At 36.3% G+C, this 23993-nt stretch overlaps 1 protein-coding gene across 4 annotated transcripts in view; it reads right to left on the reverse strand.

The window, feature by feature from the left end:
* The window catches only part of CASK (calcium/calmodulin dependent serine protein kinase), a 206381-nt gene that overhangs the window by 114748 nt on the left and 67640 nt on the right, over positions 1 to 23993 (reverse strand). For all 4 annotated transcript variants that reach the window (XM_082046510.1, XM_082046509.1, XM_082046508.1 and 1 more), the window contains exons 3-5: positions 13830 to 13935; positions 5402 to 5479; positions 4032 to 4104 (exon numbers count right to left, since the gene is read on the reverse strand). In XM_082046510.1, the coding sequence (XP_081902636.1) occupies positions 4032 to 4104; positions 5402 to 5479; positions 13830 to 13935 (257 nt within the window). The remainder of the gene's footprint in view (positions 1 to 4031; positions 4105 to 5401; positions 5480 to 13829; positions 13936 to 23993) is intronic.

The raw sequence follows: 23993 nt of genomic DNA on the forward strand, positions 1-23993 counted from the left end.
GGACCTTTAAATCAGGACAAAGAAATAGGAGGAAAATGGTTTATTTCTTTCTTCCAGCTTTTCACTTCACTATATTCTGTCCTGCAAAGTAACGTTTTCTCTGACTTCATAATCAGGAATAAGGAAGTAACAAATGGGGTTAACTCTGCATTAAAGTGGTTTTTCTCTTAACATAAACACAACTGAAGATGGTTCCCTTGTATGCCACAACACATTTACTACAGGCAATAACACATGCCTTGAGATTTAATGGGACTAAAAACAAATAGCCAAAATGTGCTCTATAGCTGTAGTATTTCTTCAAGAAGGACAAAAATTAATCGTATGCCTCTGCAACTCTGAACTGCAAAGGATACCACTGATCACTGAACTTGCCTAAGTACTGTGCTATAGAATTATTTTAATAATTATGGTTTTAAAACCCCAAAGTGGTGGGTTTGTTATAAGTAGGTGAACTTGAATACTTCCAGTGCCTGTGGCAGTTAATGTGGTGTAGAGTACCTAAAGCAGCATTGTGCATTTAACACAGTCACATTTGGTCAGTATTCAATATTTTGAGTTGTTATATTCTCAGCATATGGGAAATATTGCCTTATCTTGACAGTTTCACTGAGTTACCTTTAGTAAGAGGACAGACTAACCCTGACCTTGGTAGAAGACCTTCATGCTAGTTACTGAAAGTAGAATGCGTTTTGCACTCAAGAAACAGACTGCCTAAGCATTGTATACATTATGAAGCAGGACATAAGAAGTGCATTTCTTCAGTGTTTACTGCAGATTTTTTCACCTCCTCATTTTTGCAACAACTTAAATAGAATGTTTTTTATTAGTAAAACATCAGAAGATTTTTACAACCTTCAGTTAGCCTATATTGTGGTGCTTATATAGCATTTTATATAGTTGTGTAACCTTGTTATAAAAATACATTTTAATATAACTGATACAAGAGTAATTTAATCACATCAAGTGCTCTAGTTGCTGTTTTTTTTTCCCCTTAGTTCACTCCAAACACTCCAACTTTGTTCTGTGATTTCCATATAGTTTTGAGTGTTTCTATACGTTTCTGTGATTAATAAAATGATTGGTGTGCAACTGGAGTCAGGGCAAGCTTGTTGGCTAAATGTAGACACTCAAAATGTTTATTATAGCTTTATCTCAGTAGATATGAATGGTTGTTTCCAACATATGATCATATAAATAGGTGAAACTGCTAAAGCAAAAATACACAGATTCTGCCTTTTCTGCTGTTAGGATTCAGTTCAGTGTTTCTGTGACTGGAAATAAAAACATTTGTTCTAGATTGAAGGACTAAGAGTTATGCACTGTTCTGTGTGTGGTGTACAAATCTCAGTTGGTCCAAGTGACTTGAGACCTGATCTGTCAATGGATTTGAATGTCGATTTATGCAGTATACAAAACATAATTAACTGTATGAATTCTGAGAGCGCACTCAGTTACCACTTCTTTCATTGACTAAACTACTTGTACTTGGGCACTTCAGATTTTGCCTGTTGAGATTAAGGTTCTTATTCTTCTGCTTTTAGGTATATCTAGAAAATGAGTAAGGATTGTACATATGTATTTGCGTATGTTTCTGGAAGTTTATATTCAACCATATAAAAAACAATCAGAATAGAAACTCTTCTTTAAGACCATATTCTCTTTCCAGTCTTTGAATATCCAAAACAGGAAATGTCTTGCATGTTACTTTCCTTCTGCTCTTTTCACTTTGCCATGGAACCTGTTTTATACTTTCTGGACACAGTCAGTAATAACTGGTGCTTTTCATGTATTTTTTAGAAGATATTGGATCCTTGAGATCCAGTAGCAACTGCTTTGTGAGGATTTTGTTAGGTATTAAATTGTTAAAGGTTATTAAGGCTGCAAAATCAGTAGCAGAGGTAGAATTAAGTGTACTATCTGGCCACGTTTTTCTAAGGTGCACTTCCTCATTCAATGCAGAAGAGCCTGCAAGAATAAAGTTTTCAGTATTTATTCCTCAATGTTTCTTCAGGTGGTAGTTTTTTTTTCCCCTTGTTTATGTCCATTCCTGTATATATGCTTCCTATCTCAGACTCCCCATTTCTTGTTTTGTCCTGCCTTTTCCTTGTGTACTGTTAATTGACTGCTGTGTGTTTGGAGACCAAGTTGGCTGAGAAGTACATTCATGCTGCTTGTACTACTTCAAGCTCAACAGCTACGTGCTTTCTGACCAGGACATTTATATATTCTAGTTATTTGCCCAGCCAGTCAGAAAACACATCTTCTGATTGATGAGCTGGCCACCAGTGCAGCTTATTTGAACGGTTAACAGAAAGTAGATGGACACTTGCAGTCTTTCAAACTGCTTTGTAAATCATGTGCTGTGCATAGTTGCCTTAGGATTTTGTGTTCCTTGCTATGGAAATGAATTATTTTCTTTTTTATTATTATTCTTTTTTTACTATACACGAGTCACCTGCTAACTTCTGAGTTGGCACCAAGACGTCTAAGCAGTGCAAAAACTTTAGTGCATGAACTGTGTTTTGCTGAAGTATTCTTCTGTCTCTCCCTCATGCCTTTCTGTTTTCGGGGATTTTTCCTCCATGAACTGCTGTCAGTTCTTCCTGTCAAATGCTAGACCAGTGTATTACTTGATTTGTAGTTTCTCAAATTGCCTGTACTCCACCAAAGCTTTTCCACTAAAAGATAAACTTTGATGCAATTGAAAAATTTAAAGAACACATCACCTTGAACAGACTACATAGGAAAAAAGTAAAGTATCTTGAGCTTCATCAAAAGAACTGTGGCCAGAAGGTCGAGGGAGGTGATTCTGCCCCCCTACTCTGCTCTGGTGAGACCCCACTTGGAGTCCTGCGTCCAGCTCTGGAGCCTCAGTACAGGAAAGACATGGACCTGTTGGAGAGGGGCCAGAGGAGGCCACAATATGATCAGAGGCTGGAGCAACTCTGCTGTGAGGACAGGCTGAGTGTTGTGGTTGTTCAGCCCGGAGAAGGCTCCAGGGAGACCTAATTGTGGCCTTTCAGAACTTAAAAGCAGTCTGTAAGAAAGATGGGGACAGACTTTTTAGCAGGGTCTGCTGCAATAGGACAAGGGGTAACCATTTTAAACAAAAGCAGGGGAGATTCAGTGTTAGACATATGGAAGAAATTTTTTACAATGAGGGTGGTGAAACACTGGCACAGGTTGCCCAGAGAGGTGGTAGATGCCCCATCCCTGGAGACATTCCAGGCCAAGCTGGTCAGGGCTCTGAGCAACCTGATCTAGTTGAAGATGTTCCTGCTCATGGCAGGGGGGGTGGACTAGATAAGCTTTGAAGGTCTTCTCCAACCCAAACTATTCAATGATTCTATGACTCTATCATTCCATAAGGTGCAATTTTTCCTGCCCATGAGACGATGATTAAATATTTTGCAGTTCAAAAGAACATTCACAGAAAGCTTAAGAGGGGAAAAAATGAAGTATGACTGTATTAACCTTACAGATTTTTATTAATTCACTTTTGTCCACTCAGAATTCGGTCATTTAGTTTATTTCCTTTCAAAGCAATGTCTACAGTGACATCTAGAGATGGAATATTGCACTTAGCTTAATGCGTTCCACACCCAAACCGTATAGTTATATTTCTGCACTGCTTTTACCAAAATGAAATGGTCTGTTGGTTTACACTTCTGTAGACTGATACATTAAAAATTTTTACTCATGTAATTGAACAGGTTTATTTCTAAGGACAGTATTCAATAAAAACAATGATAGACTGCAAAATAAATTAAAAAACTAGAAATTCAACTGACTTTCAACATAAGTTGCAATCAAATGGGTATGTAATCTGTGAATAAAGACCTGCTAAATGTTCTGTGTGATGGAATTAGAGACAGGCTTTAATCTTACATGACACAGTAAGAGCAAACACACACTCAGAAAATATAGCTTCCTTTTCTACAGCTTCCCCCTTCCTCTAAATTACAGAAATTAGAATTCAGTATTTTGAATTATTGTGGTGAAGTAAGAAAATAATTAAACCCCCTTACCTTCACATCCCTGTGAATTATATTATTATCATGACAGTAACGTAGAGCTTCCAATATCTGTCTCATGTAATGACTGAAAAAACAAAGACATCATACATGACAAACCTGCAGGAAAAATTGCTACACACATATAACAAACTAAGTTTTAATAGTCTCACTACAGAAAACTAATCAACCAACTTAAATATCCAGAGTTCAGTAGAATGGAGTTTGTGTTTACAATAATTAATAATAAAATCTAAAGTTTTATGATTATTCTGATTGAAGCCAAGGAAAATTAGAAAATAAAAATCTGCATTTGGCATTTTGCCAAGTTTTCAAATGTTCAATAATTCTGCATATGAAAAGGAGGTCAAGACCCTTTTTTTTTTTTTTTCTTTTTTAATAAAATAACATTAAAAAGAGAAAAGTGTGTATCAATGCCTGATTTATCTGGAAAGGGATAAAAACCAACATCTTGATTTGCTTGATGCAGACTGAAGACTAATTTCTTTCTCCCCTGTGTCCAAAGGATCTGCTAACAGATTCCTGATCACAGTAGAGAGTCAAGAAAGCCAACGGCATCCGGTGCTCCATCAGGCAGAGCGTTACTAATGGGCTAAGGGAGCTGATTCTTGTTCTCTGGAGTTTCCAGCTGGTTATATGGAAGCATTTTTCCCCAGGAACTTAATTATGCACTAGATCAAGCTGCCCAGGGAGGCTGTGGAATCTCCATCCTTGGAGGTTTTCTAGACCCCACTGAAAGAAGCCTTGAGCGGTATGATCCAAATGCACTGTTGACCCTGCCTTGAGCTGGAGTTTGAAATAGAGACCTTTTGATGTCTCTTCAAACCTGGATTCTACAACGCTAGAAAACCTACAGTATAGAGACAAGCAAAGAAAGAATCTCATGTGCTTTGTGCTCAGTTATCATGCCACTAGGACATTTGGTTTAGCTGTTCTTCTGCCATTACATAGACTCTTTGATTTTAGTTTAACTCATAAGTGAAAAGTTGAAGTGACCATAACTAAATAACTAAATAAATAAACAAACAAACAAACAAAAAAGGCAACTCCATCTAGCAAGAGCAATAAAACTTACACCTGTCAGGCAAGCCAACTAATGCCATTATATGAGAGATTCATAAAAGGCAAAGACAGAGAATTATGTATTGGATGTGAAATACTCTTTTATTCAATAATCCCATCCAAATTTACAATGAGTAAATGACAAAATGCTTCACAATTCTACCTTTGTTATGCTAATTATTGTAATTCAGACTGTGGAAACAGGATTATTTATAGCATTTCAACTTTTAGCTACCAGATTGTACAACAGTATATTCCAATCTTTTCCACTTATTGTATGGGATTAATTAAAAAATACATACCTGGCTACGGCCTCGCTGTACACAAATCCAGCATCTGCTCTCTTCACAATTTCAAAACACAGATCTGCTCCATCCATACTGCAGGTAAAAAGAGGGGAAAATGCTTAAGACAGATAACTACAATGAATTACATTATAATGCTCAAAAACCCCCACTATCTACTCCACTTATATAAATATTACATAAAATACAGTGGATACACGTGCAACGCATTACTAACCAAAACAGCATTTAACAGGTAATGTAATAGAATATGGCTTGCCACAGGTTAACCATTTTATGCCTCTCAGGTCATAAAACAGTTCTCTCAAAACATTAGCAAAACCAAACATTTCTTCTACTGCTTAAACTGCTCATTGAACAAGGTGTGCAAGACAGCAGAAAGTCAACACCCTGTACAAGAAGGCTCTGCAAGTTACCAATTAATGCATGATACTACATTGTGTTCCTAAAAGCATTACAAGTGAAACTCCATAATAAATACTGTAGCTATACAAAAACCTTACTCAAGTTGAATTTAAAACTGAAGACTTAAAAAATACTCTAGAATTGTTGTATAATCTTTCCAGTATAGCATTCTTATAAGAATAATTAAGGGGCCAAGAAGATATTTTACACCTCAGAGCCTCACTGAAGGCACCTGAAAACAGTGAGAGCACACATACTATATCATTAGCTCTAATACTTGATATTTTGTTTCTTTTCTCCTTAATTGTCTGTAGTCTTTCTGATAATCTAACTTCCCACAAAGAGTAGTACATCACTTTTAGATGCACATGTATTAATAGCACTTAGGCTAAAATTAGACCACCATTTCTCTAAAACCAAAGCAGCTTGGTGTGGCATAACTGTCCTCCTTTTCTTTCTACTGTAAGTAACCTAAGGCAGATTTACATCTGAAAACGTTCATTGCTTGATGGGGCAAGGAGAGAGTAACAGGAGTTAACAGGAACAATAAAAATCACATAATTCATGCTTAACAAGGCATTTGCAAAAATATTGATTGTAACACATCATTTTCAACCTTCACACCTTTTCTTTTTCCTCTCCACCAAAGACTCAAGGGTGGGAAAAAACCAAAAGCAGCAGAATTTGCAAGGTATCTGGAAAGCCAACATTTTCAAGGCCATTTTGGTAAGCTACCAGGAATGTCAGCATGCAATCACTTTTGCTTTGCTACACACCTGTGATGCAAAACTTCCGCTTAAGGAGTCAGAAGCAATGTGCAGAAGCTTTATTTCCCAAATAAATCTAGAAAGTATCACCCATGCATAAATTCGGGATTAGCTAGTTCATTTGAAAAAACCCTCATGTCAATCTCCCTTTCAGTGCTTGCTCCCAACAATTTATTTCAGCTAGATGGGAAACAAAACTGAAACCTGAGCAATAGCAAGAACCGCAGAACATACAAAATGTATGATTAACTACCAAAAATTAGGAGGTGTCATTCTCATGAAGCAGCAAAATCCTGTAGAAGACTGACTTCGCTGTGACTTGTTGAAAACTACTTATGAATAAAGATTCAGAGGCACTCAATATTTTTAGTGGTATCAATAGTTGCTGAGACACTGAGCCAAGAGTGTTATTCCTTTACACGAACTTTTCTATTAAATAAGGTGTTTATAATCAGAATGGTCTTCAACATGTATATTTACCTCCCACTTACACATACCAGCATTTTTCATTTAAATTTTGTGACAGTAAGTAACAGTTTTAATTTTTTTTTGTTGCAAATACTTTTCAGTTGGTTTAAATTACATTGATATTCGAAATTGCTACAGCCTATGAGCAGTACTGTTTCAAAGTTTTATTCCATTAAGATGAACTCTGTTGATCTCAAAAGCACAAATATGCATCAGGTGTGTTTTAAAGACTATCAGCATTAGGCACGTGAAAATTGTAAAATTAAAAAAGATAAATAAACACACAGACATATATACATGTTGAAGACATAAACGGGAGATGTAAAAAGAGTTGATGAAATTACAGCACACTCCTAATCTGAGAGAGAATAATTTGATCCCAGTAGAGGGCACTCACGGAAGCTACAGAAACTGACTGGGACACTTTCTGGTATTTATACTGAAAGCAGCTGCTAAAGCAACTCCTAATAGGGAGTTAAACAGACAACACCAGCATAACCGAATTGTTTTGGTTATCTGTACAAATTACATCCTCCATTTTCCCATATTCTACTATTGATTTTTCTATATTTTTAGCAGAACTGTAACTGGATCTCACCCCTTTGTATAAATGTTTCTTTCCAGAGTTCTAATCAGTGCTATTGTGCACCTTGAAAAATCTTTCTACTATTCTGCACAAAGCTGATGATAAACTGCAGCCTGCTTATGAAGTTTACTCCTGAGTCATATTCAATGTAGAAATCTGTTCCAAGGCTAATAGTCACTCTGAAGAATACCCTGTATACTCCAGAAGAGATCTATATTTTAATACTGAGGTATGATAGCTTTGAATTTGCAGATGACATAATGAGATGTGGCCTATGACTTCATTTATTGGTAAAGAATCAGAAAGTTTGAAAAGCACTGCTTTAGGGAATTTTATTAATTAAAAAAAAAAAAAGGAAAAAAAAGAAAAACTTGGCATATTGTTTGTAACTGAGTTTAATGAGTTTTGTACCATGTACATTAAAGGTCTGCGTACAATGGCATGTTTTCACTCAGTTGGACTGTTTTTATACACTTGCCATCTTCACTTACTACAAGTAAACTGCCATAAATTAAGTTAAAAAATACACTAACTTTTCTTGAAGCCCTATGTAGTAACCTCTGAAAATTAAGACCAAAAAGTACAGAAACTCTTATTTCCTATATATTGCTCGTGCATTCAGGGTTTAGCTCATTCCAGATAATTAAATGATATTTCTGAGTTTACCTTCTCAGTATCTGTTTAGAGCCTCTTCTGTACTTTAGACTGACATACTTTTACAACTTCGCTGGCAACCAAGAGATGAATTTCAGTGCTTTTCATACACTAACTCATTCTATTTAGTCACAATCAACAAACTCCACTGAGTAATACTTAATTCCTAAATCACAGTGCAGAAGACAATCTTAGGAAATGTAGGTAATTCTAAACAGGTACGCTTGGAAACAATTTTCTACTATTGTTTTCACAGCAATGGTTCAAACATTATTAAATAACAGAAAGAACATATGCATCCTTAAAAAGCACTGATTTTGGTGCTAATATAAAAGTAGTACTGTAGCTAACCTGAAGTCTTTAATTCATGCTCCAATTTAATGTTAAAACCTCCATATGTCAGCCAGTATCATAAGGCCATACAAAAATACTCACTTTATTTCAATGTGTGTTTATACAAAAGCTTGAAAATACAAGTATATGCATTAACATATTATATTGATTTCTACCAGTTAATTTTGCTTAAAAATGCAACTTCTGAACCTCTGCTAAAATAACACAACTTAATAGCCCTTGATAATTAAAGTTACAATAAATTCCAAAATTTCAATGCATAAATGTCTCAATTCTCTGAATTCTCAGTTGCTCTGCCAGATTCTGCTACTTATTACAAAAGAGCCAAAATTTCACCCAAGATACAAATTGTGACTTCTAATTCTGGCCTTGTCAAAATGAAACCTCCAAAGATTGCTCTTTAAGTATTAAAACTAATAAAGACCGCTTTCCTATTTATTTGTGCCTACCAAATGAATGAAATCAACAAATACTAACCAAAAGTAAGATGAAAGGATATCTCTTTCCTCAAGCATAAGTTAGCTTTAAATTCTCTATCACTTTCTTTGACTGTAATCAGTCTATCCGGGACAAAAGGGCAACAGCATACCCAGACTGGATCATTGCCAATCTGTGCCCACAAGTAACAAGGCTAGAATGTATTGAATATGCGTAACACATTGGAAAAAAAGAACAACAACAAAAAATCCCTATTACAAACATAACATAAACATGAGTTTTTTCAAGTCAAACAATATGTCTGTATATCAAAATATTTAATACTTGGTGGAATTTGGTTGCCTTAAAGCATTTAAGATTAGAGCTAGTCACTTAGACTCCCTTTCAGTCCACAGGAAAAACAGCATGTACAGGGATGCCTCGGATTGAGAGTGCAATTTTAAAACATCTGAAGTAAGGACAGACAGAATCTCTAATTTATTGACTTCTCCAAGTGTATTGTAAGCTTTTAAAAATGAATTTGAAAGTTTTTCCTTTTGTTGGATATTTTGAAAGTCGTCCCAAACTTAAATCTAGAAGCATCTGAAACTATTTTCTTTCAGTAATCACATTAACTTGTTTCAGTGTGAAAAACACAGATTTTAGTTTCTTTTGATTTTTATTTTAAAAGTTAACATTTAGGGTTTATTTTTATCCTAGATAATGCATTATGCAATTATGAAAGAGCAGAAGTACAGTAAATCCATACAGAAAACAAAGAACTACAGGCGAGGCTCCATTTAAAAATAAAACCATAACTGGTATCCTAACATAATTACGCAAATTAATGAAAAAAATTTTCACTCCATTAACTAAGCAGCTGTGCTATTTTGCAGTATTGTAACAAAGGAGAACAGAAAAATAGCATTCATTTTCCCTCTTCTTTTTTTCTCTTAACACTTCAACAAAACCATATGACTGAACGTACCAACTGCCATTTAAATGCTCATCGGCTTATGCTTAAAGTAAACCACAGTAACTGCAACCATTTTAAAGTACTGCTTTTATTAGACTGAAGCATTTTTTACACATTAGTTATGTTAATTTGCTAAGTTATATATACATAACTATATATATACAGCCTAATTGATAATGTCCAACAATATAAATCTCTCAGAATGCACTGAGCAAAACCACCTATAAGTGGTGAGACAATATTCTGTAAATGACCAGATATTAAGGCACCTGCGAATCACTCACTAGTCATGTATCTGAGCTCTTCAGCATGAAAGCTAAATACTTGCAGTCCACATACTTTGATAATAATGAGGATAAAATGCATGTAATGTGCTCTAAGTCTAAAGTGTGGTTTTCAGACACTTCAAATGGAATATTTGCTTCGTTTTAGAAATACTGCAAGTCGATGACCATTCTCAAGAGTATTCTAATTGATAAAGACCAATGGTCATCAGGAAAAAAAAAGTAACAAGCAATAGAATATAGAACCAAAAGTGATTGTTATATACCAAAAAGAAAAGAGCATCCTATGTAAAATCAGTGTTTCTCCCCCACCACATGTGTAAACTACCGAAGCAAACATGTGACAGGGACAGCATTGTCTAGAATAGCACATTATTGAACACATATGAAAGAAACCAGATTTTACCTCATTTCATAATGGCATATTTAAAGAGCAGGAGAGTTCTGCATATTATTTTGTTCTCTGTAAGGCACAGACGTTTTAAAAAAGGTTGCTTTCATCTGTTTTGACACTGTAAAATGTATCTGATGTACATGCTTGCATTAGGTAAAAGGTTACAGTTAACTCGAGACTAACGATGCATCCCAGCTCTCGGCAAATAACACCACAGAAAGGAAAAGAAAATTGTGACTGTATGATAAAGACTAGAGCTGGTCTTATCTCAAACATAAGGTCTCTCTAGAGCCTTCAAGGTATCTCTTCCATCAGTGGAAAGAGTCCACTAGGCTTTTGGGGAGCACCTGGGGGATATCTGGGTGAAATCACTTGGTACAAGCACATACTTTCTTATTTATCATGTAAAAAACATCTAAGTACTTTTAAAACAGTAATTTTACTTTAAGAATTTCTGGGACATGGTCTGCTTCTTACTCCCCACATGCACTTCATCTATTATGACCAACTGCTTATACGCAGTTTATTACAGAAGTGCCTGATGGCTAACGGTAACATGACACAATGGCCCCATTCTAAGGAGTCCTTGAATTTTTGTATAAGTAGTGGTTAAAAACACAATTGTTAGTATCAAACTTCATTGCTACTGTTCATATTCATCAATGCTTCTATGAATTGTGACTTGATTTTTAAACTGTTTATTTTACCAAAGTTTCCAAATTGGACACAGGTATATTTTTTCTGAGTGGTACAATCTCTTGTTATCTGATAAATGCTACATTTGCTTATTTAACTTCTACTTTTTTCTGACAATAGATTTGGCAAGATATTTGGGGTCACTTTAGCAGCTGCTCCATGTAGCTCACAGCTTATGAAAAAGTGGTGGACCTACGTTAGCACTTACGTGCAACTGATGGCAAAAAGTTTCAGGTTTGGTTATTCCATGCATTTCATGCGCTGGACCTGAATTAATTTTCATGCAAAGCATCTGCCAGTCCACAAATAGCCCATCACCAGCTGGGCTTGTATCTCCTCTGCAGATCTGTGTTGTCTCCCCCTTTTCTGTTATTTCAGAATAACTAAAATAAAATATTTTAGTACTGTAGATGAAACTTTGCAAAGCAGTTAAGTTTGTTGTAACAGCAGCATAATGAACAGAAAGCAGTATGAGGGAAAATAAGTCACCTAGAAATGCACAGATGCTTTTCTACTAGCTACAAGTTTCTTATTATGGCCACAATTATATAGTATGCCACTAACCCAATTGAACTTGGACAATGCAGCCTTACTCCACAGCAAACATCAGTCTTTGTAGAATCACCTTACCAAAGCATCCACTCTAGTATAACACATTGCACACACAACTTTCATTCCCTGCTACATTTTGAGCACAGATGTTCCCACTGCCTCATTTTCTATTGCTGTTTATTACAAAAGGGTGATGCCTTGTAGTGTATAAGGGAGACAAGGACATACAAGACAGTAATGAATTATTATCCTTCAAATAATTTAGCCTCACATTTCCTTCTTTCATGTGGCCTGAAGTCAGGTACAGTATTTGTGTAATAATCCTAATTGTTCATACTTACTTTTTATGTATACAAACATAAAGGCTAATAGGCTTGTCATTAAAAAATAATTACGGTTTTTGTCTCATATTTCTGAGCTACTGGCACAGTAAAAATAGAACCAAACCTTTTTTCCGTTTCAAAATCTTGTTAATTATCACAGTATGTCTCCCTAAGGTGTACAAAATTATTTCCTAATACGATAATTAAAGTCCCTTGGTCCATCCTTTGGGATTTACAAAATAAAACCCAAGGTCAGTACTGAATTAAAACTTACAGAAAAGAAAGCATAAAAAAATTATTTCACACAGTCATAAGTTTATAAACTTACCTAAAACCCAAACCAAAACAAATCAGAAGACCTTCCAGCAACGATTTTCAGCTTTACATCCTTTCTCCCTTTTGCTGTTACCACCTTTTTCTCTACCTTAATGGTAAAACTAACATGTGAGAATTATTTTTAAGTGCATATCTCAAGTCAAATATTTGGCTCTAGTGGACATGCCAATTCAACTTAACACCCAGGCATGATGTGGCTTGCTCTAGCATAAGCAGGCCAAATGCATCAGAAAACACAGGAAGAAAACATCAGGAAGATCAGAAAAATGAGATATAAATGCAAATGCCCAGACACACTAGGAATGCATATACGTGGAATGTAACAATAAGACCTGGTAGGTAAAGAGAAGGAAGATTAAATAAGGAAGATGTACAAATTAGCATTCTAAATGTCTGGTTTTGTCTTTCCCAGTTAGCTAAAACCTAATCATATTCCCTGGAAGAAGGAATGTGGCAATCTAGAGGCTGTCCCCACTTTTGTTTCTCATTGATTAAAAATACCTGTACACTGCTGAAAAGTCATATTTTGTTCACCTTTCCGTATGCCAATGAACACTAAACTCTGCCATTCAAGATTTCAAAACATATCTTTTAGACAAACGCATCTTTTGGGATGATGCGAAGACGTATATTGATTTACCAGAATACGTAAACACTCCCATAGGCTTTACTTTCTTATTTAGTAAAAGAAAAGCAGTGCTAAAGAAACACCAGTCTGGAGAAAAGCAAACAAACGAACACCAAAACTTTACAACTGGAATAAATACCAAAGATGATGACTAGCAGCAGATTTTTAACTCATTCTCATGTAACATTTTAGGGACACAGTATCCACCAATGAACAGCATGTCTACCCTTAGAAAGCATGCTGTAAGCAGGGGTGTCAAACTCATTTTCACCAGGGCCCACATCAGCCTCGTGGTTGCCTTCAAAGGGCCAAATGTAATTTTAGGACTGTATCGATATAGGAGTTTAAGACTGTATAAATGTAGAAGTAGCTAGCCCTGCTATAAAGAATCGGCCTGATGTTAAGTCACATAGCCAGTGTGACTACTTTTTTTATTTGGGACAACCTGTACTTGCCAGAAATAAATATTTTCATAGCACTCAAGTCTCCTGAGCTACAAAACAAGCAGGTGGAAGCAGACACACTTTCAGGATTTTATTTAGCAAATGACTGCAAAGAAAGGTAAAATCAAAGAGAGAAACTTACAACTCAAACACCATATAAAGCATTCCATCTGAGCTGTATGTCTCCAATAGTTCAACAATATGAGGATGCTTCAGCATGTGACAAATACTGGCTTCCCTCTTCAGATCTGTGGAAGATAATAAGGTAGTGTATTAGCTATATAATCAAGCCGTTGCATTAAAAAAAAAGTTGAAAACAACTACAACACAATGTTTAGAAACATGTCCACATCTGAAATTGCTAATAAATTATTTAATCTTTATAAAAAACACTGGTGAGATTGATTTTTCTCCTTCAGAACTTAAGTATGAAAATAAGTTTAAACACTCATGTAGATCTCAAAATATAAAACCACAAAACTTCACATCCTTTCTTGATTTAACCTATTAATAAAAGATCTCCTTGACAATAATCTGAAGAAATATATGCACATATGCATACTACACCAAGATTTTAATCCTATATATCCAACATCACTGCAAAATTATTTCTAAATACAGAAGACAGGCTCTTTCACCATACTGCAGAACTATTAAAACCTGTAGACCTCTAGTCTTATGCCTCTGATCAAAGAAAGGTCAACAACAGCAGGCTGCCCAGGATCACATCCACCTAGGTTCTGAACACCTCCAAGAATGGAGACTCTACAAACTGCCTACGAAACCTATAATGGGATCTGATCAGCATTATAAGTAAATAAGTTTTTTTCTTACACTTACATTTCTTGGAGTTTACTTCTTTAACAGTGATTTTGGTTTTTTTTTTAAATCACAATATATGAAATGACATTGTGCCGTGGTTTAACCTGAGCTAGCAATATCACCACGACAGCTGCTCACTCACACCTTCCCCCCATTCCCCTCACAGGGGACAGAATCAAAAGGGAAGGGAGAAACTTGGATTGAGATAAACACAGTTTAATAAAATAACAAAATACTAATCCACTACTAGTAATTTTATATATATATATGTACACACATATACATAAATAAAAAATACTTAAGGCAATTCCCCACAAACTCCGTCCACGCTAAGCAGCCAGTCCAAGGAAGCAATACCCCAGTCCTGAACAGCCAATCCAAAAGAGATAAAAAAGGAAAAAGGCAGAAAAGCCCAGAGGCCTCTGCAAAATGGCAAAAGGCCGAACTAAACATCCTGACCGAAACTCCCCCAGCTGCACCCCAGAGCAAGCAAGAGCCAGAGAGCAAGCAAAAGAGCAACCCAGAAGGTCCCGACTCTTCTTAAATAATTAGCATGATGCTAATGGGATGGATACTCTTATTGATCAGTCTGGATGTCAGTCAAGCTCTGCCCCATCCATGCCCCCCTTCCTCACACCTGTGGGCAGAACTCAGAGGCCTTGGCTCTCAGACCAGAGCAATTAAAAACATTAACTCTGTGTTGAGAACTCATGTTCTCAAACTAAGTCCAAATAATGAGCATGCTAGCTGTGAAAAATAAAGGTTTCTAATTGCATGAAGAAATTTAACCCATTTTCAGTCAAACCAGCACACACTGGCATAAACTTTTACCAGCATATATTAGCCTTCCCGAGAAGAAGGAGAAAAGCAGAAATAGTTGTGGTTAAAGCAAGCAGAAACTACTGTGACAACTCAGAGCTCAAAATATTTTTTTAACCAGATAACACACTTTTTCTGATCACAAATCAATCCTTCTGTTAGTATAGATGTGTAAAAAACCAAACTGCATTAATTTTCTTTCTTCTTTGTTCAAACTACTTGTCATGGTTTAATCCCGGCCAACAACTCAATCCCAGCAAAAGCAGTATAGTACTTTTCTTATTTGATCATACTTATGTTTGGTTTTTGTTTGTTGTTTTTTTTTTTCTTTTAAACTTACCACTAGTATTCTAGAAAAAGAGCAAAATCCTGAATAAATAGCCTTGATCATACTTTGAGAGGAGAAGAAAATACCAGTCTGTGTTCTGAAGCAGACATTTTAATTTTTTATTCTTTCCATATAGTTGTTCATTGTTCAATAATGACCTCCATATATATTTATGGGAAAATATAAAGACTGTTTCTTGGTTTGAGAATGCTTACCACATTGTTGTGCTATAATAGAAAGAAATTTCAAATGCACTATTTCCATATGTGCCCTATTACATTTCTAACATGAATCAATAACATTCAAAAATACAATCAGCAAGATGAACATTCTTTCATTTAGCAGTTACTCATATTCATGCTGGACTTTTGATCTTTTAATCATCTATAAATTTAGAAGAAAATCTCGGAATTTGAAAATGACTGAATTTCAATCTAAGAAAAAATTTCAGGTTCACAAAGTACAAATTATCTTACTAGAACTTTCACATCACACTTGCATTATGCACTTCCTCCCTCAAATCCTTGCAAATATGATCTAAAAGCAAAATGAGCAGAGCAGCCTCTTAGAAACCATTACATAATATCATCTAAGGAAGTGGAAGTGGAGCAGCAAAAAGAAGTGAATAACTGTCTTTCATTGATACAGAAGAAATTTTGATAAATTAATATAAAACTTTTCCTTTATAAAGAGATTAAATTCTATCAAGTAAGAAGACAGCAGTATGTCTTTCACTATTGAAAATATTCACCTATCAGTTTTTACACCACCTTAATGCAGAGGAACTACTAAAGCCGTATTGTAAGGTTCCCTTTCATCACACTTAGGCAATGATTCAACACTAAATGATTCCCACCTCTTTTCTACACAGTGAGGTTGTCCTTGGCTTTCACTGAAGTACACATCCAATTTTTTCCTAAATAGGATCACAGGTAAGCACACCAACAGGTGGCACAAGAGAACAGAAAACTATGTGGTTCTGTGAATGACTCAGATCTCCAGAAGTTATGGTGCTTTTGTTTTGTTTCTTACTGTATAACAACTTTAATGCTATCATGTTTCACCATGGTATCCAATATCTACTTTAGATGAAAAGCAAAGTGAAAATCCAATAGGAAACTATGGGAAAGTTCATCTTTGTTTACAGGTAAAAATTTTAGCAGCTTCCCTTATTAATTTCCTGAGGACTTTATTTATATTTTGAAAAGAAGCAGAACTGTAAGAAAATATATGCTGCCATCTACCTTGTTTGTTTTTGTAATATTGCATGAGTGAAACAATTGCTCGCATACTGAGCATCAGCAGCAGAGGAAGGAGAAAGCGGAAAATAAAATCACCAAACAGGAAAACAAATGAACAGAGGTCACAGAATGAGGTTTTGTATGACTAAGAGGTCTTGGGGCTAAGAGCAGAAGAAAGTCCTATTTCAAAACCAGCAGTGACTTGTTGAACAGTAGACCTATTACGAGAGAAGAAAACTAGGTGTAAGGAGATAGACGCGTACATACCACATCGATTTAACAAAGGCACAGGGCAGAAAAGAGATGATGGATTCTGAAGTCCATTTGGACTGTGACCCAAATGTCAAAATATGTCATGTTTAAGACCAGTAGGAAGGAAAGGAGAGGGAGGAGAAAAGGCAGAGAGAAATGGCATATGTATTTCATTGTTTTCACTTAAAAAAATGACACTATCATACACTCACACCTTTATCAAATGTTTTTACCAGACTGAATTAAATTTCATCTCCACATCTTCCTCAAGAGGTAATTAAAATCCCAAACGCCTACAGATACTGTTCCAGTTTTGAATACAGCATAAAACCATGCAGATGTTTGGCTGCAAGCAGGTTACTGAAGATTTCCTAAGAAAAACCCCATTATTATCTTGTGAGCCACCATATTATCTGTAACTTATCATTTTGAATAGAATATCATACAAAATATTTGTTACCCCTGTTAAGTTTTCTAAACCTCTGCTGAGTATTTTAACCATGTCATGTAGTCATAAAGGTCTCACACACCCCGTATCAACATAAGCCTTTCATACTGCAAACATCTTAAAGAGTTTCAGGACAACTTTAGAATCTGCCAGTGGATTAAATTTGTTTTAAGTAACACGAGGTGACCTGTATCATTTACTAATGGTTATGTATCTCATATTTAGAACAGCCTCCTTTAGTAGGAAACAAAATTTAGCTAAAAGAACATATCCTAAAGAAAGACAAGGTATTAGAATCTAAAACAAATGGTCATCTTTTAATGACTGGACTTTTCACTTTTTATTTGAATCCCTCATCTATTCATTTTTCTCTTCTTGATGTGGCTGAAGCCACCTCTGTCGGCACTTCTTTCGCAATTAAACATTAATGACAATAACAATACTAAATACAACAGTAAGGTTTAAAAGTACAAGCTTAAAAAGTTTCTCTGCCAACTGCATGAAAGGTGGTGCTACAGAATGAGAAACAGGGAGATGTGGCGTTTCATTTAACTTGCTTAGCACGCAGTGTGATATTGTACATCAGAATTTGAAAAGCATTTAAAAGCTGTAATTTTACGCTACCATTACCAATGTTACAGAATTTCAGTCTGTTTACAAAACTTTGGGGTTTTTTTTAGCAACTGGAGACATGTTCAAGTTTCCCTTTTACACTTGGCAAATTATTTAGAGTCACTGTTGGTGTTGTTGAAATTGTATGAAAGTTCACACTGCTATAACAAATGAGAATTTCTAAGACAGAAAAGGGATTTTGCAGCAATAATCACCACGCAGAAAAAATGCAGCCTTGTGTTTGGACAGTGACACTGAAAATTAATTGCTGGAAACATTAGAAAGATAACTGCTCTGAATAATTGTAAAGAAAGATATATCAGACTTCCACAGAAAATATAAAATATGAGCATCACTTAAAATTTTCATGGGAGTTAACTACCTACTATCCTATGCATCTCAGACAATTCTGGCAAGCACCCAACTTCCTTTCAAAACCTGATATCCAAAATTTTAAAACAACTCAAACACAGCAAATATATTTTGAAAGTATGTTCATGGTATCCTACAGCATGGAAGAATTAGATGTTCTCTAGCAGCCTGAATTATAGCACCATTTTAACAATTCAAAAGTGACATGCACAGGCTGTATGTAGCAGCCACATCTTTATGGAGGAGGGATCACATCAAGTTTCTAAACAAGATGGAAGGCATACATAATTTTAAAATGTATAGTGTTCTGATTTTCCAGGTTCAGTTCTTTAAGGATTAGTTCAGTTCTTTAAGGATTAGTTCTCCAACCACGGCTGGGGTATGACAGTATTTTGAAAGCAAGTATTTACATAAGTAGTGAACTCCTTGCTTAAAATGCTTCTACATATTTTGTACAGTGAATATATGATTATATATAATTTAAATAGATATGCTTTTAAAAGGAAATCAATACACTTTTTTTCAATTGATTGTGTTATTTTCACCTACCGTCCTTTGGTTTGCATCACGGAGAAGCTGCTGACCACTCCAACTGGAATTCATCCAGATATAACTAAACTGAATGATGTAGCTCAGGAATGTGCCTGATGCACTGCAGTCCTGAACAGGACACAAGGTTAGACTAGTCTTAGTTCAAAGTAACCCCCTGAAGTATGTACAAGGCAGACACCGAGACCTCAGCACCAACTGTTTCACACTACAAATATATTGGGTTTTGTCTTGCGGATTAACCTTGGTTAGCTGCTAAAATCACACCCAGGCTCTTGCCCACTCTCTGCTCTCAGGTGGCCAGGGGTAGAAAATATGAACTACAAATATCAACAAAAAAGCTCATGCATTGAGATAAAGACAGGGAGATTGCTTACCAGTTACTATTGTGGGCAAAACAGCCATACTTGACAAAGTTAACTTAATTTATTGCCAATTAAAATCACAGAATGGTTGTGGTTGGAAGGGACCTCTGGAGATCGTCCAGTCCAACCCACCTGCTAAAGCAGGTTCACCCAGAACAGACTGCACAGGAATATGTCCAGGCGGCTTTTGAATGTCTCCAGAGAAGGAGACTCCACAGCCGCTCTGGGCAGCCTGTTCCAGTTTCTCCTCGTGTTTAGATGGAACTTCCTATGCTTCTGTCTATGATATAAATATTTATTGATTTGCATAGAGGAAGGAAAAAGATAAACATTAAACCAATACATTTCCTCCCCCCTTTCACAAGGTCAACTTCACTCCAGACTCCTCTACCCCCAAATTGATGCAGGAGGTGGAGGTCACGGTCAGTCACAGTGGTTCCTCTCTGTTGCTCCTTCCTTCTCACATCTTTCTACTGGTCCAGCACAGGTCCTCCATGGGCTCCAAGGGGTATCTGCTCTGCCATGGTGAACCTCCTCCTTCCCTGATCTTGGTATTCCCTCCTTCAGTTCCACACTCCTTTGGTTGCACTTCCAAAACCAAGTGAACCTTCGTGGCAACACTACCTTAAAAAGTTTCCCTGTCCCCTCATTGTTTCCTCATTCTTGCTCCTCTGTGAAGATTATTTTTAGGCCTTATTATTCCAATAATATAGCAAGGAAGTCATAAAAGCTCTTGGTACAGTCAACATACTGCAACAGGAATGAGCAGCTGGAGGGTGGAACATCCCATACTGACACTGGCAATGAAACTCTGTACTACAGAACCACAGTGATGTTTCTGCCCAAAAGATGTTTTGTTTTTCTTCCATGAGAGAGTATTCCCCTTAATTAAAACTGCACTGCCTGCCTTCCTGGGATATGTGATGGACTCCTCATCATGCAGATACATCTGACCAGTTAATGACTTCTTGCCTCAACAAGTAGTAAAGCTTTCCTACCTCCCCTCCCACACTCTTTGGGGTGGCTAAAGGTCTGCGGTAGCCAAGCTGATTTAACTGCTGGCTCTTTCTCCCTTCATCCCACACACATTCTTGCCCTCTGTTCCACTGTGCAGCAGCCTGGAGCTTGTCACGCCGATAAACCATTTCAGTGTTAACTCAGTAAAAGAACCATTACTTTTTTTCCCCACTGGCTTGGTGTCTTGCAGTCTTAGTACGTGAAATCACTCAGTGAGCAATCTCAAGTATAGAACTTGGCTTAAAAAAAAAAAGGAAAGGAATATGCAAGGAGAAAGCAAATAAGACTGTGAAAGCCAGCACTTGGAGCTGCTTAGGATGTTGCAAAACACAACTACAAGCACAAACACATACCTTTCCCTGCATAGTGTTTCCATTGTCACCAAATCTGTTATTGTATAATAAACCTGTAACTTAACAAACATGCTTAAAACATATACAAAAAAGAAACAAATGCATACAGCTTGTGAATGGCTCTTGATAAACACATCATGGTAATCAACAATTACAATGACAATGTGAGATAATCCATCTCCAGTCAGTATATTTTGTTTTAGTGCTACTGCAGCATTTGGAAACACAATGATGGCATAAAGAAAGAAAACCAAAATACAGTTACAGCTAATAATTAACAACTAGAATCCATTCCTGAGCAATCCCATGCAGAAACCTGTGAAAATCTCCATTTAATGGCATCAGCCTTTAGAGACACTCACTAAATTCTGAATAACTTCCATTCTCCATTCCATTCCATTCCATTCTTTCCCAGTGTTTGGACATACATATAAACATTGTAATGGCTTTTTAGCTGAAGCTGCATGTCCTGGGAGACTTAAAAGGCAATTTTCCTTTCTCAGTTCAGATTCCATCAGCTACGAAGAACATGAAAGTGGGTGTGAAAACGCACTTTCGTTTTCTCTCATGAATTCTACTACATCCACCAGACTTGTCCAGAATTACATATCTGACAGATATGGTAAGCTGTTTTGCATGGTTGTGTCCATGAAAGCAACTCCTCCCTCCTTTTACTCATTTGCTCATTTTTATTGACCTACAAATAAGCAATGCTTCGTAAGTAAGATGGTGTATTTTGGGTAATGAATCAACTTGAACTAATAAAATTGTTTAAGAATGTCTGAAAGAATATCAACAGCTACCTATTTCAGGTAATTGAAAGCAAATTATTTAATTTAATTATAATTCTTAGCAACTTTTTACAAAGCGTCCACCACAATGACACACACACAAAAAAGTCACATTTCATCTTTCTCAAGCAGGAAGAAAGGTTGGATAAATCCATATCTCTCCTCTAAGATTTTCTACATTCTACATCCTCTTGGTTTATACTCAACAGCAGGTTCAGTGGGGTTGGAGGACAGAGGAAGAAGAGGGGAAACAGAGATAAGTGAAAACAATGCTTCCTGGATTTTTTTTTTTTAGATACACAATCTGTATTTTAAAACACTGTTAGTAGATCTCACTGCTGCAATGTAGCAGTTTCAAAAATGTTTCACAAACTGGAGTAGGAACATGATAATCAGAAGTAGTGTTACAAGCTCCATAAGTTAACTTATAAAGGAATAAGGAGGGTTTTCTCTGTTGCAAGTTTGGACTTCCAAATAGAAATGGCATTGCTTCTGAAGGCATTTTGGAACCTCTGCTGTAAAATCTGAAACACTTTCATTTTCTCCTAACATTGCTCTGTTTTCGACAATTAATGAAAGGAAATTGAAAACAGTTATTGCCTCTCAAGCCATGATCAATCAAATTATGCAAGTGGCTTCACTACTGATAACCATATTATATTAAATCTCTTGTTCCCACTTGTTACGCAGCACCACATAATTGCCTGAAACCCAACACCTTCCCAACTACCACAGACCACATGTTGTTATACTACAAACCACAATTTTAAATGCTTTGTGCTAAAATGAATTCTTTAACTGAGGGAAGTGGAAGGGTATGTGCAGCAGTTGATCTGTCAGAATATACTATGAAACTTCTTTAAAAAAATAGAATAAAAGAGAAAAACTATTAGACACAACAAGGTGTGCATTTGGCAAAAGAATGGTAGGCACTGGCTGGAGCCCTGAACTGACAAAATGTTCAGCTGTAAGGTCACAGTAGTCTCCTTTATTCGACTGACCAGAAGGTCACCATTTCATAAAGTTACCCGGATTGTTTTTTCTTGTAGTGAAAAGTGATAAACATTTAAAACTAGCAGTTCCATTAAAAGCAGCAACTGTTCCCTCTTTTGTCAACTCATTTTCCCCTCCTGCAGCATCTCTCCTGTTCATGCTGGTGCAACTGCTTGTGCAACTGCACAATAAACAGAATGAAAGAACTGATCCAACCGCAAAAAATCTTTTTTCCCTCCCCTTAGAGCTGTTTTTCAGCTGGACTAGTTCTGGCTAGTTCTGGGTATCTGCACAAACACTTATGAGCACAATGGTGTTGATAGCACAGCAACAGAAACAACTAGATTACAGCAGCGTTGCTCATCTCAACAGGAGCACTGCCTTAAAACACTTGACAATATGTTAAATCACTACCGTCTTATAACATTGCTGTCCTCCCCCCAAATACTAAAGAAGTCAGAAAACTAAGAACACTAGATTTCATAGTATTATCAGGAAATGGTAACTTGCAGTAGGTTTATATTTTCATATATTTAACTGTAACTCAACTTAAAATTGAAAAATGAACTTTTAAGTCAGGTCCTATTTCTCTTTCCTCTGTCATTTCCTATGTTTGTGCAATTTCACGTCAACAAGAGTACCTAGAGATTTCCCACTAGGTGGCAACACAGCTCCTACTCTGACCTGGTTTGTCGTCAGCAACTGAACACAAAAGGTGGCTGGATTTATTTAGCTGCCGAGAGCTTTACCTTTGGCCAGTTTTATACCATTGATCTGATTAATGATGATTACAGTTCAGGCCTAAGAACAAAAAAAAAGTATGTCGACCTAAAATAATTAGGTACATCCAGGGCTAAGCACCCTTTTATCCAGATTCCGTGGAAGATCATTCTCTCCTCTGTGCTTAAGGAGCCATTCAGAGCTGATGAATACGCCAGTAATATACCACACTGCACACACCAATAATTGTATTGCACAACTAGAATACATTTAAACACAGTTTGCTGCTGTTAACCAGAAGTTCTTTGTTTAATCCATGAAACTAAAACAGAGCAGTGTGTTTACTGCTTGGAAGTCCAGCAAAAAGCTTTAGAAAGCAAGAATCTGCAAGTAGTTCAGTTTAAATCACTGGATTTTCTCTTTTTTAAAGGAGAAATATAATCACATGGTGGGGGGGGGTTTCTTTTTTGTTGTTGTTTGTTTGTTTCTGGGGATTTTTTTTGTTCTCTGTGTGTGTGTGTGTGTATGAATATATGTGTTTACGTTTTCTCTTCAGTTTTTGGCAAGGGCAATACAGGTAATGTATAACCCAGAAAGTGCTGAGAGCATCATCATCGATGTTAA

The sequence above is a fragment of the Streptopelia decaocto genome (assembly GCF_964273445.1).
Source record: "Streptopelia decaocto genome assembly, chromosome: 1".
Classification (NCBI taxonomy): Eukaryota; Metazoa; Chordata; class Aves; order Columbiformes; family Columbidae; genus Streptopelia; species Streptopelia decaocto.